Here is a 20,235-nt window from a genome sequence, read left to right as displayed (position 1 = left end):
CTGCTGCTAATATATAGACTGGTTGATAAAGAGATAGTATACTCGTAACTAGTATGTATGTATAAAGAAAGAAAAAAAAAACACGGTTAGGTGGTATATACAATTATGGACGGGCTGCCGAGTGCCGACACAGAGGTAGCCACAGCCGTGAACTACCGCACTGTACTGTGTCTGCTGCTAATATAGACTGGTTGATAAAGAGATAGTATACTCGTAACTAGTATGTATGTATAAAGAAAGAAAAAAAAACCACGGTTAGGTGGTATATACAATTATGGACGGGCTGCCGAGTGCCGACACAGAGGTAGCCACAGCCGTGAACTACCGCACTGTACTGTGTCTGCTGCTAATATAGACTGGTTGATAAAGAGATAGTATACTACTAATATTATATATACTGGTGGTCAGGTCACTGGTCACTAGTCACACTGGCAGTGGCACTCCTGCAGCAAAAGTGTGCACTGTTTAATTTTAATATAATATTATGTACTCCTGGCTCCTGCTATAACCTATAACTGGCACTGCAGTAGTGCTCCCCAGTCTCCCCCACAATTATAAGCTGTGTGAGCTGAGCAGTCAGACAGATATATAATATATATAGATGATGCAGCACACTGGCCTGAGCCTGAGCAGTGCACACAGATATGGTATGTGACTGACTGAGTCACTGTGTGTATCGCTTTTTTCAGGCAGAGAACGGATATATTAAATAAACTGCACTGTGTGTCTGGTGGTCACTCACTATATAATATATTATGTACTCCTGGCTCCTGCTATAACCTATAACTGGCACTGCAGTAGTGCTCCCCAGTCTCCCCCACAATTATAAGCTGTGTGAGCTGAGCAGTCAGACAGATATATATAATATTATATATAGATAATAGATGATGCAGCACACTGGCCTGAGCCTGAGCAGTGCACACAGATATGGTATGTGACTGAGTCACTGTGTGCTGTGTATCGCTTTTTTCAGGCAGAGAACGGATTATAAAGTAAACTGCACTGTCCTCACTAGTAAACTCTCTCCACTCAGTCTCTACACTTCTACAGTAACAGTACTCCTCCTAGTCAGCTCCAGTAAATCTCTCTCAGTCTCTTATAATCTAAATGGAGAGGACGCCAGCCACGTCCTCTCCCTATCAATCTCAATGCACGTGTGAAAATGGCGGCGACGCGCGGCTCCTTATATAGAATCCGAGTCTCGCGATAGAATCCGAGCCTCGCGAGAATCCGACAGCGTCATGATGACGTTCGGGCGCGCTCGGGTTAACCGAGCAAGGCGGGAAGATCCGAGTCGCTCGGACCCGTGAAAAAAAACATGAAGTTCTGGCGGGTTCGGATTCAGAGAAACCGAACCCGCTCATCTCTAATTTTTACACTGCAATTTAGGTTTGAGTTTGGACACATTGAAATCTCTGCATATTTTACATCTGCCCCACTTGCAGTGCAGCATGGTTTTACCCAGATGCACAGTTACTTGCTCTATTTTACTGCACTGCTACCTCAGAATCAGACTGTGTTCCATAATTACACCTGTAAATGTAGGGTCACTCACATATTAAAGAGGGTAGTTGCACCTGTGATCACCAGACAATATCGCCCTGCACTATGGAAACCCCCCCCCCCTCCCGGAAAACTATGGGGGCAATTCAGACCTGATCGCTAGGCTACGTTTTCTCACAGCCTGCGATCAGGTCCGAACTGCGCCTGCGTATGCACCACAATGCGCAGGCGCGTCGGATGGCTGCATCGGGCATCAGTGCATAGTGACGGGATGCTGCATAAAATGCAATGGCACGGGTGATCGCAAGGAGATTGACAGGAAGAGTGCGTTTGTGGGTGGCAACTGACCATTTTCAGGGAATGTCTGGAAAAACGCAGGCGTGTCCAAGCATTTTCAGGGAGGGTATCTGACATAAAATCCGGTCCCGGACAGGCTGAAGTGATCGCAGCGGCTGAGTAAGTCCTGGGCTGCGCAGAAACTGCACAAAATACACTCCCCCTGTAGGCGGCGACTATGTGATCGCAGGACAGCAAGAATCGCTGCCCAGCGATCAGGTCTGAATTAGGCCCTATATTCATACCAGTACAAATACTTATTAAAGGCATTAGTGAGGTTGCAATCAGCAGCTTTTAAGTAAAGTAATGAAATCATTGTGGTTGATTAGTGATAGTATCAGTGTCACATGATATCAAGGCACCCACAGGCTAGTTACCTGTTACAACTGGCAGAGAGTGTGATTGGGGATAACAAACTGAAACTGCTGTATCAGTATTTATCCGGCTGCCTTTAGACTGTCACTTGCCTGCAGTGGGCGTGGGAACATATTTTTCACAGGCAGGTATATATCTGAACAAAGAATGCTTAATATATTAGAAAAACACCAACAGTGCTATAGCATTTTTACACAAGGTTTCTTCAATCACAGTACAGTGTTTGTCACATTGGGGGTCATTCCAAGTTGATCGCTCGCTAGCAACTTTTTGCAGTGCTGCGATCAGGTTAAAACTCAGCAAAACTGCGCATGCGTATGCACCGCGATGCACAGGCGCGTCGTACGGGTACAAAGAGGATCGGTGTTGGGCGATGGATTTAACGAAGAATCCATTCGCACAGCCGATCGCAAGGTGATTGCCAGAAAGAGGGCATTTATGGGTGTCAAGTGACCGTTTTCTGGGAGTGTTTGGAAAAACGAAGGCGTGTCCAAGCGTTTGCAGGGCGGGTGTCTGACGTCAGTTCCGGGACCAAAAAGTCTGAAGTGATCGCAGCGGCTGAGTAAGTTCAGACCTACTCAGTAACTGCAACAAACTTTTTTGTGCCATTGGCTGAAAAAGCGTTCGCACACTTGCAAAGCGAAAATACACTCCCCCATAGGCGGCGACTATCTGATCGCAGCACAGCAAAAAGTTGCTAGCGAGCGATCAACTCAGAATGACCCCCATTGTACATAGTATAGAAGAACAATACAATACTAATCTACATCTACAGGATGAGGCAAAAAAAAAAACCTCCCAGATTGTAAAGGTTAACAGAAAAGGCATGGTAAATGCTATTTAAAATATTAGTACATAATCAGTTTAGATTCAATTGGTTTTGAATATGAGATCGCCATTTTTTGGCGTACAGCAGCCTCCAGTTCATTAATGGTTATTGGTGGATGTTTGTAGACCTCAGCTTTCAGATGGTTCAGTTGGCTGTGCACTGCAGAGGCCTTTCATGAAGCTGATGAAGATTGTTTTCTGCCCAGTAACTAAAATTTGGCTTATTAACGTAGCAAGACAAATGAAAATGAAAGAAATTGTATGCGATAACGTCGGAAATTACCCACCGAGTGATGTGCAACTTCAGGAATCGACTACAAAGGTGTATCACAAATGAAGGCTACCATCTGGACAATATCCTATTCAAAACCAATTGAAAGCCAACCTTGGGGAATCTACTTCAGGTCTGATCTTTGATGGCAATGCTTTTTTGTTTATATTACTGGCAAGGTAACAGTTCCACTTTCAGTGGGCACATAGATGCAAAAGACTAACAGAGATTTGGGTCAAAGGAAGCTTGCCGGTCAGGGCAGCCTTCTGCGATAGTCTCTAATGCATCAGTCAGTCCAGTGGAAAGTATAATCTCATAACAGTCCTGACCCAGCATAACTATCACCCAGCCTGCATCCTTTTTCAAACAAAGCCTGAAGGCTGCCAATACTTATTTATTTCAGTCACCATGCCATAAGGCTGGGTACAGTGGCGGAACTTGTGAGTGGCAGGCCCAGGTGCAAAAGGATGCTTTGGGTCCCCCCTCCTCTGCTCCATCCCAAATTCCTAGTATGCCACATGGCAGAGGGTGACAGAGAGAGGGGGATGCAGTGAGTGACAGGGAGAGAGTGACAGGCAGATTGTGACACCAGGGAGAAGCAGTGGGTGACGGGGAGAGGTTGACAGGTATACACAATGGATGAAGGGAAGAGGGTCACAGTGAGAGGCAGTGGGTGACTGGGAGAGGGTGCCAAGGAGAGGCAGTGAGTGATAGTGAGAAGGACACAGGCAGTGAGGTACAGGGTGAAGGTGATAGGGGGAGGGTGACATGGAGCAGGTGATGGGGGAGGATGACAGCGAGAGTTAGAGGGTGATGAAATGGATTCGGAGGAGAGACAGTAAGTGATTAGGAGAAGATGACTGATAGTGAGGGAGAAAGTGATAGGGGAAGGGTGACAGGGATAAGCATTGGGTGATGCTATGTAGAGGCTGGTGAAAAGGAGAAGATTCCAGGCAGTGAGTGACTGAGAGGTTGATGGGAACTGGTGACAGGGAGAAGCACTGGGTGACGCTAGGGAGAAGCTGGTGAAAAGGAGAGGATACCAGGCAGTGAGTGACTGAGAGGGTGACGGGAAGAGGTAGTGGGTGACAGGGAGAGTGTGATAGGTAGTGGGTGACAGGGTGAAATTGATATCAAGAGGCAGTGGGTGATGGAGAGAGGTAGTGGTTAACAGTGAGAGGGCAATGGAGAGAGGCAATGGGTGACAGGGAGATGGAGAGAGGCAGTGGTTCACACACCAAGGAGAGGGTGACAGGGAGTCTGTGACAGAGAGACAGTGGGTGACGTAGAGAGGCAACGGGTGGGGTGATACACAGTATATGATTGGGAAAGTGTGACAGAGAAGCGATGGGTGACACCAGAGAGAGGGTGACATAGAGGCAGTGGGTGATGCCAGGCCTCGGGGTGACAGGGAGAGGATGACAGAGGCAGTTGGTGATGCTAGGGGTCTGTGTGACACCAGGGAAAGGGTGGCAGGGAGAGGCTGTGGGTGATGCCAGGGAGAGGGTGACAAAGAAGAGGCAGTTGGTGACGCTAGGGGTATGTGTGACACCAGAGAGAGGGTGACAGAGAGGCAGTGGGTGGATACCAGGGAGAGAATGACAGGCAGAGGGTGATGGAGTGAGACAGTGGGTGAAGCCAGGGAATGGGTTACTGGCAATGGGTGGCAAATATATTATAATTAAATTACCTGGCCCAGAACTGCAGCGAACTCTTCCACGGGCTTTACGCCGGGGACTGTCACTAGATGGTGATGTCAGATCCCCTGCTCCGGCAGCAAGGTCAGCCTCAGGAGTAGAGAGGAAGCTGGAGTAACAGCTATACGGTTGAGGGGAGGAGCTGGGTTGAGAATGGATTGTGGCCCCTCGTTTCCCTCCATCTGGACTCACTGTCACTGCGATCAAGCAGCAGCTTGACCTCATGTGCTGCTGAGCTGCTCACCAATTACGGAGTGACTGTCAGCTAGGAGTAGGGACCAACGGCATGTGGCAGAGGCATAAGATTAGTTAGTGTGACTCATACTAATGCTTCGAGCCCCTTCACTCCGGCGGGCCTCGGTGCTCTGCACCGCCGCAAGTTCCGCCACTGTCTGAGACAAATAGAATTAATAAGTAAATTGAATTAAAAAAAACAGCACACCTGACAACTGCAGCTTCAGTTGAAAATGGATAGGTGACACTCCACACCCTTGAATTGAATTAATAAATATGTTACGCAATGTGGTCTATAGCCTTACAAAGTGATCCAATTATATAATTTATACAATTCATAAAATAGGTAGATTACAAAATTGTGTAATACAGTTAAAAATAAAATAAATTCTCAAAGAAGTCTACCCTTGTGTAAAATAAAGCCTGAATGGTTAGTGTTTAATTCTTATCCATCTCTGAGATAGAGAAAAAGAGCACATCAACTACACACCAACTGACTGATATACAGTGCATCCAGAAAGTATTCACAGCGCTTCACTTTTTCCACATTGTGTTATGTTACAGCCTTATTACAAAATGGAATAAATTAATTTTTTGTCCTCAAAATTCACACCCAATGCCCCATAATGACAACGTGAAAAAAGGTTGTTTTTTTTTTAGATTTTTGCAAATTTACTAAAAATATTCACACCCAATACCCCATAATGACAACGTGAAAAAAGGTTGTTTTTTTTAGATTTTTGCAAATTTACTAAAAATAAAAAACTAAGAAATCACATGTACATAAGTACTCACAGCCTTTGCCATGAAGCTCAAAATTGAGCTCAGGTGCATCCTGTTTCCACTGATCATCCTTGAGATGTTTGCCAAAATGCATCTGAAGGACTCTCAGACCATGAGAAACTAAATTCTTTGGCCTGATGAGACAAAGATTAAACTCTTTGGCGTGAATGCCAGGCATCATGTTTGGAGGAAACTAGGCACCACTCATCACCAGGTCAATACCATCCCTACAGTGAAGCATGGTAGTGGCTGCATCATGATGTGGGGATGTTTTTCAGTGGCAGGAACTGGGAAACTAGTCAGGATAGAGGGAAAGATGAATGCAGCAATGTACAGAGACATCCTGGATGGAAAACTGCTCCAGAGCGCTCTTGACCTCAGACTGGGGCGACGGTTCATCTTTCAGCAGGACAACGACCCTAAGCACACAGCCAAGTATAACAGGGTCGCCGTCAAAGTCAGGACACAGCAGGCAGTATACACAGTTTGTGCAAGTATTTAATGGCATAAGAGCAGCAAACAAACTTCACACCAAACAAAAGAAATACATTGTCCAATCTGCTGACCGTATGCACGGTCTCTCAGTGCCTCCGGGCACTGATGGTCCAAGTCCTTAGTGTAAACACCAAATTACTTTCTAACAAATATTTAAAATGCCCGCTCTAATATATACTGTAGATGCCAGGCGCATCTTATTACCATATACGATAAAAGTGCGCTGTACGTCGCAAAAACACTGCATCCCATAAGAGAAAACAATACACCCACACATTATCTGAGTTCCAAAGCTCATTTATGTATATATTTGTTATTAAAAGGATATGTATTCAATATATCAAAATGTACAGTATATATATATTGTTACATGGTTACAATTTATACAGTAAGCAGTTAATGCAAACTAAATCAAATACATACAGTTACAGGCCAGCAAATACATCACCATATCTTTCTCATATAAAGTCTTCCCTCCATATCACTCTCTCTCTCTGTAAAATCATGTAGGCACTGGTTTGGCAGCACCTCCATCATCGTCTGGGACAAAACAGCAACTAACTCTCTAAGTCCTAGAAACTGCCTATATCACTCAGTGGGAGTTTTCAGTCTGTTGATTTCGGTCTCCTTCTATTGGTCCAGACCTCTCAAGACCTCAACGGCTTATTGGTCAGAGTGAGGGCTTTTGTCCTGTGTTGCTGGCACGTGTCTGCCCCAAGGGCCATGCTGTGGAACTAGTTTCAAGTCTTCAAAAGATCTTTTGTTCACTTTAGAATTTTGGCTTATATTCTTTCATTTAATCATATCTACTTGTTGCAATGAGCTACAACTTAATAACAATCATCAACTTGATATACAAATTAATCTGGATGCTTTAATACCAAATACAACATGTCTATCGTGCTCTGCTCCAATAATACACATACAAGACGTTACTCCATTTTATAACTTTAAATCATTATCTGGCGCTTGATATTATTATAATTATGTGCTGCATGAAATATGTGTCGAATCCATCTCTGTGGCATGTCCGTGTAAATGCGTATGTTACCATATATTGCTGTGCTCGCTGCGTGTATTTGCAAGCATAGCGACTCATAATGTGTGGAGTCTGTATGTTCTCTCTATGTAATATTTTTGACATCGACACTAGCACTAGTGGAAACGTTCCGTACTTGCTGGCCGCTTATCGGCAACAGTGTCCTGAGCATTAGACTTAGCTAGGTTGAAATCCCTGTCAGTACAATTAGACTAATTCCCAGCTGTGGCTGGGAAGGTCCGAAAACCTGGACCAGAGCCATGTGGTTGAGTGCCTACCCTTCTCTCCCTCAACCACACCTCAGAGTCTCTATCCGGGCTTTGCACTGAACCAGGTTCTTTTACCTGGCTGCAAAGCACTTTCTCTGAGGCTGGACGGCTTTTCTTTAACCCTCTAAAGCAGGCATTCCCAACCACGATCCTCAAGGCACACTAACAGTGCAGGTTTTAGTGATGTCCAGGCTTCCGCACAGGTGACTTAATTAGTAGCTCAGTTATTTTGATTTAACCATCTGTGCTGCAGCCTGGATATCACTAAAACCTGCACTGTTGGTGTGCCTTGAGGACCGTGGTTGGGAATGCCTGCTCTAAAGGGATGTTGTGACCAGGGAAATACTGCATTTCCTGGGGAAACTAACCCTGTCTCACCACATAAGATATCAAAGGAGTGGCTTCAGGACAACTCTGTGAATGTCCTTGAGTGGCCCAGCCAGAGCCGAGACTTGAATCCGATTGAACATCTCTGGAGAGATCTGAAAATGGCTATGCACCGACGCTTCCCATCCAACCTGATGGCGCTTGAGAGGTGCAAAGAGGAATGGGCGAAACTGCCCAAAGATAGGTATTCCAAGCTAATGGCATCATGTTCAAAAAGACTTGAGGCTGTAATTGCTGCCAAAGGTGCATCAACAAAGTATTGAGCAAAGGATGTGAATACTTATGTACATGTGATTTCTTAGATTTTTATTTTTAATAAATTTGCAAAAATCCCAAGAAAACTTTTTTCACTTTGTCATTATGTGGTATTGTGTGTAGAATTTTGAGGGGAAAAATGAATTTATTCCATTTTGGAATAAGGCTGTAACATAACAAAATGTGGAAAAAGTGAAGCGCTGTGAATACCTTCCGGATGCACTGTACCCTTACCTTATAGCAAAGGAAAAATAGCCTTACAATATAATCTCAAAGCAACAGAAAGATGAAACTAATTCGCTACACACCAACAGGTTTATAGGGTGTGATACAAAATGTTGATGTTCAGAATGTCGACACAAGAATATTGACATGCTCTGAATGTCAATATTCAGAATGTCAGCATGTGACTTCATCTTCATCATGTCAACAGTCAGTATTTACAATAACTTTTTTCCAGTATTTACACCCTAAACGCAACCTAACCCTAAAGCTAACCCTGAGACGTAAATCTGTCCGCTCATGGGTTACTTCTTACCTCACTGATTTTTCCTTCTCTATCTCTACCCCAACTTCCTCTACTACCCCCTCTACCTGTCGGGGTCCACTAAGGCTGTGTCTTACTGTACACCTCCTCTCTTGGAAAACTTGTCAGCTCTTTCAAGCTCCAGTATCACCTTTATGCTGATGTTACTCAAATCCACCTTTCCTCCCCTGCCTTGTCTCCATCTGTCCTCACTCAGTTCTCTTCCTGCCTCTCACCTAGATCATCCTAGATGTTCCAACATTTTCTCAAACACTACACATAACTCACTGTCTTCACCCTACCAGTGCCCCTTCTTCGCTACCACTCTCTTTCTGTCAAGGATATCTATCTAATGACTGTTCCTCATGCTGGCTGCCTGTCCGTCATCCCAGACATTCAAAATATATCACACTCCAAAAGGCCTGGGCCAAGGTAAAGAGTACCCCCCCCCCCCCCTCCCTTGGCCCCACTACTCATCGTCTCCTACCGTGACTATTGTAAACTCCACCTTTCTGGCCTTCCTCTCACTCTCAACTTTGCTTCAGCTGGACCCTCTGTAACTCACTTGAATGGCTCCAGTTGAAACTATTGAGCCTCAGTTGCAAATCACTTAATATCTCCCTGCTATTTCTGTTCAGTTTACAGTACTTGTACCATTGTTATGGCAGTTTCTGATTTTTTATTTATTTATTACTTGCCCTGTTTGGTCCTGCGGAATTTATTTGTCACCTTAAAAATAAAATAATAATAAAAATGAGGGAACAGGTAAATATTGTATGGAAAATGTTTTTTTCTTTCTTTTTTTGGGAGCACCACATAATATTATTAATAGTTATTTATAAAGCGCATACATATTTCACAAAATTTAGCATATTATATTTGGCCATTCACATCAGTCCCTTTTCAAGTGGAGTTTACAATAGGGGTACATTTACTAAGCAGTGATAAGAGCGGAGAAGTTAGCCAGTGGAGAAGTTGCCCATGGCAACCAATCAGCACTGAAGTAACATCTATAATTTGCATAATATAAAATGACACAGAGCTGCTGATTGGTTGATGGGGAAATTTCTCCACTGGCTCACTTCTCCGATCTTATCACTGCTTTGTAAATGTTCTCCTAAATTCCCTATCACATGTACACGTAGTCACTTTCACGCTTGGGTTAATATTGTTGGGAACCAATTAACCTACCAGCATATAAATTAATTGTGGGAGGAAACTGGAGTACCCGGGGGAAACCCACACAAGTATGGGGAGAATATACAAGCTCCGCACAGTTAGGGCCAGGGTGGGAATCAAACCCATGACCTCAGTGGTGTGAGGCAGTAATGCTAACCATTACACCATCTGTACTGCCCACAATAATAATAATAATAATAATAATAATAACAAGGTGGATCACTATTTACTTATTGATAGGGGTCTAATGATTTATTATTTATATTAGGGGCATTTTTTAAAAAAAACATGACAATAAATTATTATTATTAAACTTTATTAAAGGCAACAGAATTTATTATTTGTTTTACCAACCCACAGCCCAGGGAACAGGAAGGGATCAATGCTAGTCCAAATTCTTGTCCAAATCGCTGGATACTATATCATGCAAATTGAATGGCAAAATAGTCCTAACTTTGCTGCAAAATACGTCCTCCATTACAATTACCCCTTTAGGTTTTAATGAGAATAAATGAATGAAAAGTCCCCTTATACCCCTTTCAGACTAGCATAGATATCCTGGGTTGTGAACGCGCATCAACCAGGATTTTGCTTAGTATGAAAGGGTCCTAAAGGAATATCCCGGGTCGAGAGTCCCGGCATTTCATCCAAGGTCGTGACCTGGGTTAAAGCCGCAATTGACCCGGGATGCGTGCAGTGTGAACAGTAAACCAGGTCAAGTCAACCCAGCACCCGCTCTCTGCATAGGAGGAGGCGGCACTTGGAGATAATCATCTCCAAGCGCCGCCTCTTATAGCGTTGGCGGTGACGCCATCAACCTGGCAAGTCTGAAAGGGGTCTCAAGCCAGGTCGCACTCTTGTACAAATTCCTGGGTGCAACCCGGTTCTGCCAGTCTGAAAGGGGTATAAGTGGCTAAAATGGGTTACCCTGAGATATAGATCAGTCTGGAGTATTTTGAGCAGGAATCACACATGTAAATCTCGAGGGATTGATTGGTTGCTTTGAACCTTACTCATACTCATCTCAAGGACATTCCTGTCTTATTACAAATACATACCAGTTTCTACAGTGTATAACCTATGCTTTATTCTATAAGTTTTAACACTTGTAAAACCTGTTCACTCCTCTCCTGCTTTCTGTAAAGTGTAATCAGAGTGTGCGTGTGTCTCTCCTCACATTCACTCCTTTATCTCGCCTTTCCTGTTTCCCACCAGCCAATCCTTAGCTCGTGTTAAGGCAAGCTCTCTGCTCCTTCCTCTGTGACTGAGCTGCTGCTGCAGGATCATAAGGAACTACTACTACTACTACTACTGCTGCTGCTGCTGCTACAGAAAGTTGCTCTTGATTGTAGTAAGCAGGAAGCTGGGGCCACCGCAGGGCCTTATGACATATAATTGGATGTAATTTCTGTACAGTGGCCAGCAGCAGCCACAAGTCCCGGCCACAACATGAGCACACAGGGTAAGTGCTAGCAGTGATGGTTGCTGCTCCACGCGTGTATGGTAAAGAACGGTAATACTGTAAAGTGACAGGTAAGTGACATACCTCCCAACATGCCCCTCTCCAGGAGGGACACAATGCTCTGCTTCTAGACTTCTCTCTTAATTTATGATTGCAGGCACCTGTGTTGAACAGGTTCATGGTTAAGAAAGGTGTCTTACCACAGGTGAAGACAATCATAATTTAAGAGGGAAGTCCAGAAGCAGAACATTTAGTCCCTCCTGGAGAGGGGCATGTTGGGAGGTATAAAGTGAGCATGTAGGAAAGAAACCATATGTAGGCTGTACAGAGTAGCATTTAGCTGGAGTAGGGTTGTTACAGTGATGTTTGTGTTACTGTTCTGTTGACTTATTGATGTTAGTTTTTTTTACATGCAAAGAAATATATATGAAATAAACAAACACTGTAGGCTATTTCATAGAAAGACAATGTACATACATGCTTCCTCTCTTTATATGCAGTTTGGATGATGATGATTATTACCTGTAAGTAAAATGTGCTCTGTATTATTTTAGTATTCTTTTTGTGTACAGTGGGGTATTGAATGCCCAACATATGTTCACTGATTCTAGGCTGTATAGGGCAGGGTTCTATTTATTTGTGGTATCATTAAGTCAATAAGAGATAACCTTTGTCCCTGTAGACTGAGTTCCCAGCACCTAGCAGAGAACAGTACAGTATATGTTGCTGAGACTCCAGGTTGTTCCCAATCACCTGTGTCCAGTCTCTTATGCTGAGAGAGGGTCAGAGCTGCCCCAGCAGTGTCACCTTTCCGTGGCACACAGCCCACAGCTCATGTGTCAGCAAGTGCAGGGGATACGGTCATTAGGTCGACCACACTTAGGTCGACAGTCATTAGGTCGACCCATGCATGAGGTCGACATGGTCACTAGGTCGACATGCATTTTTCAATTTTTTTTAAAATTTTTTGAACTTTTTCATACTTTACGATCCACGTGGACTATGATTGGGAATAGTAACCTGCGAGCGAGCGAAGAGAGCCATGCGAGGGGACATGGTGCACTAACTGGTGTTCCCCGTCACTTTACGAAGAAAACAACACCAAAAAAAGTTTAAAAAAAACTCCTGTCGACCTTTTCCCATGTCGACCTTGTTCATGTTGACCTAATGAACATGTCGACCTAGAGACCATGTCGACCTAATGCATGTCGACCAAAAGTGGTCGACCTAATGACTGTCGACCTAAGTGTGGTCGACCTAATGACCCATACCAACTCCCAATATCCGGCACAGCACTGACCATACCATTTCTCAGCTATGAGAGGGGGACACTCCTAATCAATTTAAAAAGTTGGCTCACAATTTTTTACCCAGTCACATGCATTGTGGCTAAATAAAATACATAGATAGCAATTTACTAACACAGTACACAAAGGTACAATGCCACTTAAATGTCAGTTACTGTACAAGTAAAAAAAGTGCAAACTGCAAAATGCATGTGATATATTTGCAGACCTCTGACAACAGGGGGAGGAGCAAGGATGGCGGGATAGCACTTTCACTATCCACGCCAACAACTACTCCCTTTAGTAACCTAGTGGCTAGCGGAGCAAGCCACCGAGCCCGAAAGAAGGGCCAGCCCGCTAGAGTACATTTTGGTTACCATGTTATGACCTTGTTCCTCCCCCAGTTGACGTCAGAGGTCCTTTAGCCAACTTGAATTTAGTCGTAAGCTTTTATTATCAGTCCACGTCTGCCTTTGCAGTATTACTGGTCCACCTAGAACTCTGCAGTGTCCTGCCTAATAGCATTTTGCAACCATCTACTTCAATTAATCATCTACTTCAATTAATCAATTAATTTTTCTTTGTCTCAAATTAATCATGAGTTATTACCTGTGTCACTCGTGTGTTTTGGAATGTTTCTTTTACACTAGTAGCAATGTGACAAAAAAACAAACAAAAACACTCTCCCATAAAACTGCATCGGGAAGGAACCCCATTGTCCAGTACTGATAACTCCTGATTATTGTTCCCATACTATTCAGATCCTTTTTATTTTCCATATTTTTGTTTTTTAAATCTTGATTTGCAGAAAGAATTCCTGCTTTTACACTTGGCTGTTAAACATCCTAGTAGTAATTGGTGTACCCCCTTCTTAAAGTAAACCTTAGTTACCTTCTAAAACTCAGTAAATAAAGACACGGAGACATGATTTTGGCAGAAAAATTGCTAGCTATTTATTTGACCCTAACCATAGCAAACCTGTGAATGGAAAATTTGTTAAGCTGCCGAATCAGCCGGCAAAATGGTGGCAGAAAAAAGAACGGCTCAATTAACTATTGGTAAGGTTAAATTATTAAACTGACCGAAACCGTCCAACACCTTATCAAAAACCGGTAATAGGTGTCAACACAACCCCCACAGTGACTTCCCACCGCTCCTGGGTGCCCTGCCGCTGCCTCCCGGATGGGTGGTCGAGCGGCCATTAAGTCGATGGAGGTGAGTGCACCTAAACCAAATAAACTGAAACTTACTACCTATATATAAGCGATACAACTACAAACTGCCGTTCTTTTCCGCCAATAAATAGCCAACGAATGAAAAACCAGCCAGCAATCAAAACGCCAATGCACTCCGCATGATTTAAGACAACCTTCATCCCCATAGGGCGGGAGGGCGGGAAAGAGATTCAAGCAGCAAAGAGGCCTAAAATGGCCGCTGCAGTCTATATATATACCTCACCCTCCCCTTTTTCCTAAGGCTGTACTACCTCACTTCTGGGTACACCCCCTCACAGGATGTTTAACCCATTCCTCTCCTATGCAGTCAATTCTTTCTCCTAAACATCCTAGTAGTAATTGGTGTACCCCCTTCTTAAAGTAAACCTTAGTTACCTTCTAAAACTCAGTAAATAAAGACACGGAGACATGATTTTGGCAGAAAAATTGCTAGCTATTTATTTGACCCTAACCATAGCAAACCTGTGAATGGAAAATTTGTTAAGCTGCCGAATCAGCCGGCAAAATGGTGGCAGAAAAAAGAACGGCTCAATTAACTATTGGTAAGGTTAAATTATTAAACTGACCGAAACCGTCCAACACCTTATCAAAAACCGGTAATAGGTGTCAACACAACCCCCACAGTGACTTCCCACCGCTCCTGGGTGCCCTGCCGCTGCCTCCCGGATGGGTGGTCGAGCGGCCATTAAGTCGATGGAGGTGAGTGCACCTAAACCAAATAAACTGAAACTTACTACCTATATATAAGCGATACAACTACAAACTGCCGTTCTTTTCCGCCAACAGCGAAGGACTCCCACCCAGAGTCCTCGCACCGCCACCATAAGCTACCCTAACTCCTGCAACACTAGAAACAGATCCTCCAGGAAAAACATCATCCCCTCATCGGATAGATGCACACCATCAGGCCGAAAAAGGTGTTTGTCTCGGAACCGAATCCTGGGGTGGCGAACCACTTTGCCTCCGTGAGCCAAGACCCACTTCGCCACCGCCCCATTCACCTTTATCCTGGCCTCATCTATTACGCGTCCGTCCTCCACACCGCGCCAATTCAACCTTGGCACCATCAGGGAAAAAACCAATACGCAATTGGCCCATGCTGCGGCCACCTTTGCCAGATCCTGTATCATGGCCCACCTTAGCTCCAAAGAAGTCCTCTTCCCAAGGTCGTTTCCACCTAAGTGGACAACCAACACCTTGGGAACACCATGCTTCCTAGCTTGACTGACTAATCTACTCAATAGATCTGTCCACATCATTCCTCGCCAACCAAGCCATCTGATTCCCTGACCTCCAGGGAACCTTTGAGCCGTATCCGAGGCCAAGGATCTAGCTGCCCAAAAGACATAAGAGTGGCCAACCACCCAAACGCGCAAGCCATCAGCGCAACAACCTGAATGGAAGGAAAAAGGGGTAAAATGTGTTACTAAAATCTATACCAGAAGATAGAAATTGCATTAACCTGAAGGATCTGCCAAAAAAGAAAAATTTCTTTGTTCATAGTTCCTAAGCCGCAGTAGTCACGGCCTAGCCGATCTCCCGATATACTAATAAATTTAGAGCGAAGCAATTAAGACTTTAGGGGAAAGGTAAAATAAACGAAAATAAAAACGGGGGGGGGGGGGGGGGGGGAGGGGGTATGAAAAAAAGAGGGTAAAACATGAAATAACTCAGCTGGAGGTGAAAGCATAAAAAACCTGCTGAGGGACTTTGATAGCACAGATTAGCCGAATTAAATGATTAGAATTCAGTCCGTCAAGTCAGGCAAAAATAGCAAAATAACTCCAGACCCCCGCTGCCGGCTCACGCCCGCAGCGGCAAGTGGCTAATCCCTGAGTAGGATCACAAACGGGTAAACGAACCAACATATAGTGAACATAACATTTGCATAAAACAAGCAAAACTTTAACTTACTCTAACTTATCGCTGCCAGCTACGTTTATGCAAAGAATCTCAGGCGACGGGGCGAATGTACCGTTTATAACAGGACGACTTCCATCGTCCCACCGCCTGGATCTGGGCTCCCGAAAAACCCGCTGCCGCTGCCGCCGTAGCAGCCCCAATGCGGAAGGAGTGTGTACCGAAGTGGGAGGGGGAAAGGCCCAAGCTCGACAGACAGCGACCCATCATCCACCGAAATTGGAACTTAGTTACTGGCAGCCCATTATAGTGCATCAACCACGACCCCTGACAGTCGGGCCTTACTGCTTCATATTGTACCGCCAACCGTACTGGGCATATGTTCTCATCCAATGCCGGGACCAGGGTGACCCATCGGCCCTTTCCCACCTGGTCCGTCTTAGAGCGTCGCAGTCTGCACAGCACGGACCCCTCACTCACCACCACGTCACCCACCAGCATGCGCGAATCCGTACGCTTAGAAGGAGCTACCAACTCCGAAATCCTAAAGGCACCATGGTAGGCCATAGAAAAAGCCAATCTGAAAAGCAGCGATTCAAACAAAGACGATGCTATGGCTCCCACCGACCCAATGATGCCCGGCAACATTGCTGCATCGATGGGCCTCCTTCTGTCTGGTGGCGTAGGTGCAACGCGCGCCCATCCTTTCATAGCTTTAAGCAGAATCCCGCTTTTTGTCAGATCGGGAACACCTTTAATTCTGCAGAAAAACGCAATGCCAGCCAGGTACCGGGACACCACTGCTCTAGACCTACCCGAAACATAAAGCTGCCAAATAAAAGAAAGCATCATCCGTTGCCCGCTCTTACCTCGCTGCTTCCGTCCTCTGGTAAAGTCTTCCCATTCGCTCCAGGCCTGTTCGTAAGCCTTAAGCGTGGATGGCGCGACCGACCGCAGCGCTAGCCCTTCCATTCCGGCTCGATGACCTGCCAGACATAACCGGGACAATGAAAACCCTGTTGATCGGCCTCGGGAGCCAGCAAGTAAAACCTATCCCAGTGTCCTCGCGATAGCGCATCAGCGACCCCGTTCTCCAGACCCGGCACATGCTGCGCACGGAACCACACGTTCCTGCGCAAACAAGTAAGCAGCAACTGCCCCAGGACCCTCAGCACCACGAGCGATTTAGCCCTCTGGTTGTTAATCGCATGCACCACGCCCAGATTGTCGCATCTGAACAGGATGCTGCGATGCGCTAGCCGCTCGCCCCAAATCTCCAGCGCAACCATGATGGGAAAAAGCTCCAGGAGCAGCAGGTCCCTAGTGAGACCAGCCCGATGCCACTCCGCTGGCCATGCTGCTGCGCACCAAGCTCCTTCAAGATAGCATCCAAAACCGGATGCTCCCGCCGCGTCTGTGAAAAGCTGCAATCTGGCGCTATCTGTCGTAGGTGTTAGCCATATCCGAACCCCGTTAAAACCTTCCAGGAACGAGGCCCAGATTGCCAGATCTCTTTTTATCTCGGCTGACAACCTTACAAAGTGGTGCGGCCGGGCGCATCCCGCGGTTGCTCTTTCCAGCTTCCGGCAGAAAACCCTGCCCATCGGGATGACCCGACAAGCAAAGTTAAACATGCCCAGCAAGGATTGCGCCTGTCGCAGCTTAACCTTACGCGAGCCCAGGAACTGGCCAATGACCTCGCGAAGCTTAGCCACTTTGTCTAAAGGCAGGCGACACTCGCCCGCCACTGTGTCGATCTCGATACCCAGAAATGACAGGCAAGAGATCGGCCCCTCCGTTTTGTCTTCGGCAACTGGCACTCCGAAGTGACAAAACAAAGCTCGTATACTGAAAAGCAGGTTGCCGCACCGCGGCGAACCTGCCGGACCCGTACAAAGGAAATCATCGAGGTAATGGGCAACTCCGTGCCCACCCGACGAAGACTCCACGCACCAGTGCAGGAAGGTGCTAAAACGTTCAAAATACGAGCATGAAACGGAACATCCCATCGGCAAACATTTGTCGATGAAATATTCCGCTCCAATCCGGAATCCCATAAAACGAAATGAGTCCGGATGGAGGGGTAGCAACCTGAAAGCGGATTCGACGTCAATCTTAGCCATGAGGGCCCCATTTCCGTAGCTGCGGACCAAATTAAGCGCCTCGTCAAACGACTGATATACCACCGAGCAATGGCCCTGAGGTATAGCGTCGTTTACCGAGGCCCCCGGTGGGTAGGAAAGGTGCTGTATCAGACGGAAGGCCCCAGGTGTCTTCTTGGGCACCACCCCCACCGGGGAGATGACGAGGTCAGCCACGGGGGGAGCAGGAAAAGGCCCCCCCATCCTGCCCAGCCTGACCTCCTTATCGACTTTTTCGCGCAACACTAAAGGCAAGGACCTAGCCGACTGAAGGTTCCTCTGCGCCCTAACTGTAACCTCGCTTGCAACAGGCAAGCGGAAACCAAAACTAAAACCTTCGAACAAAAACCTGGCATCGACCTTATTCGGATACCAATTGAGCCATTTTCGCATAGCCTCTATCCTAACTGGCGTTGGTGCCCTGCGGAGCACTCCCGCCGGGAGCTCCCTTCGAATAGGGTTGTTTAGCGCGGGGACCCTGCCGAGCATTCTTGAAACAGGAGGAGGCCGGGTGGAAACCCCCGCAATGCAGGCAAGCGTGGCGGAACCGACACTGCTTGCCGTATGTACATGCCGCGTTGTTAAACGCGAAGCATAACCCTTTATTTCCTGCCTGTTTACCAGTCCGGAAGGCCGACCTAACTTGCTTGGCCGACCCCCCGACCCCGCCGAGCGCCTGGGCGGACGGGCCAACCCGGGGTCCGTCCGCCCCAGCGCCCCGGGGCTCCGTGGTCTGCTGCGAAGCCCTGGTGACCCTAAGCCAGACCTCCACGTCTTTGAACCCAAAGTCCATAATGTACAACCCATCTTGTTTTTCTCTGAACTCCTCGTCATACCTACGCCATTCATCATCCGCCGACGTGCGCTGCATGTCGTGCACGAGGTGCAGGTACCGGATGATGTTCATGTGCTCGTCTGGCCTGTCCTCGAGGTAACAAGCCGCGAAAACCCAGAACCCTGCAAGCCAATTATCGAACGTGCGAAATGCCTCGGCCCCTATGCCCTCCTTAGCGGTAGCTGCCTTGAATTCCTTCTTCGCGCCCTTCGTCAAGACGAAGATATCTACGAAGTCTCCTTTGCGGATGCTTTTGCTGCAGCTATCCCTGAGCCCTCGCATGACAGCTGTATATTCGCAGCGGACCACGCCCGGCAAGTCGCGTCGCTTCCTAGCCTTGCGAGATTCTTTGCTAACCCGCCTTCGCCTCTTATGCCGCTCCTGTCTCCCGGCTGCCTTTTTGGCGTATTTGATCGCCTGCTTCCTCGCCTTGGCCGTGCTACTTATGTTGGATACTGCCGAGGAAAGGGAGGAGGAGGAAGACGAGGAAGAAGAGGACGAGCTGCGAGAACTTGAGGAAGTACTCGCGACCGACAGTGACTGCTCCGCCTCACCTGAAGCCGTAGAATGATCGGATCCAGATTCATCCGGGGCGATGTATGAAACGTCCTCAACTTCCGATTCCGCTCCCTCCGTATCATTCCGATCAACTGCGGGCAAAAAGGGGGAAAAGGACCCAGAGACAGAAAGTGGCGAGGGCCTAGCCCTACCATGCGATGGCGTGCTACGTGAACGCACATTCCCACCTAGCCGTGGCTGCTGCTGCAGCTGGGCCGCGGCCGCACCAAGCTCACGGCACGCCCGCGCGACCCTCTGCGCGGCTGAGCCCGCGCCCGTTCCGCTAGGAAACCCCCTTGACCCGACCTCGCGGTCGGGGGCCGCTGAGAGCGGGCCCAAAGCTGCGACCACCGTGGCGAGGGCCGTAGTGAAAGCGTCCTGATTTACATCCGCACCCCCTGGCGACGGAGCGTCCCCCGCTGGGTGTCGAGCGGGTGGAACGCGCCGTGTGGACCCACTGATGGGCACGGGAAGCCATGACCCATCAGGACCACAAACCGGTCGGCCTTGCGGGGAAAGGTCCGTATTGACAGGGTGCCTCACCCCGGACCTAAACCCCCCCCCGCTTGCCGAGCCTGCCCGCCCAGGGACCCCTGCGGCGATGAGGGCACTGCTCCTTGCCTCATGTGTAGGCCGCGGTGCCATGCTGTCCCTCCCTCCTACACTGCTGGCGGACAAGCG

At 47.0% G+C, this 20,235-nt stretch overlaps 1 protein-coding gene across 3 annotated transcripts in view; it reads left to right on the top strand.

Annotated features, from left to right (window-relative positions):
- The first annotated feature begins 11,364 nt into the window (after positions 1-11,364).
- SH3D21 (SH3 domain containing 21) overlaps positions 11,365-20,235 on the top strand; it is a 228,756-nt gene continuing 219,885 nt past the window's right edge. For 2 of the 3 annotated variants that reach the window (XM_063954398.1, XM_063954394.1), the window contains exon 1: positions 11,365-11,639. In XM_063954398.1, coding sequence (XP_063810468.1) covers positions 11,627-11,639 — 13 coding nt within the window. In that variant the 5' untranslated portion in view covers positions 11,365-11,626. Of the gene's footprint in view, positions 11,711-20,235 lie in introns of all 3 variants that reach the window. The other variant, XM_063954397.1, reaches the window with a different exon arrangement.

The sequence above is a fragment of the Pseudophryne corroboree genome, chromosome 2, assembly GCF_028390025.1.
Source record: "Pseudophryne corroboree isolate aPseCor3 chromosome 2, aPseCor3.hap2, whole genome shotgun sequence".
Taxonomy (NCBI): domain Eukaryota; kingdom Metazoa; phylum Chordata; class Amphibia; order Anura; family Myobatrachidae; genus Pseudophryne; species Pseudophryne corroboree.
This window is presented reverse-complemented; position numbering and strand designations above follow the sequence as displayed.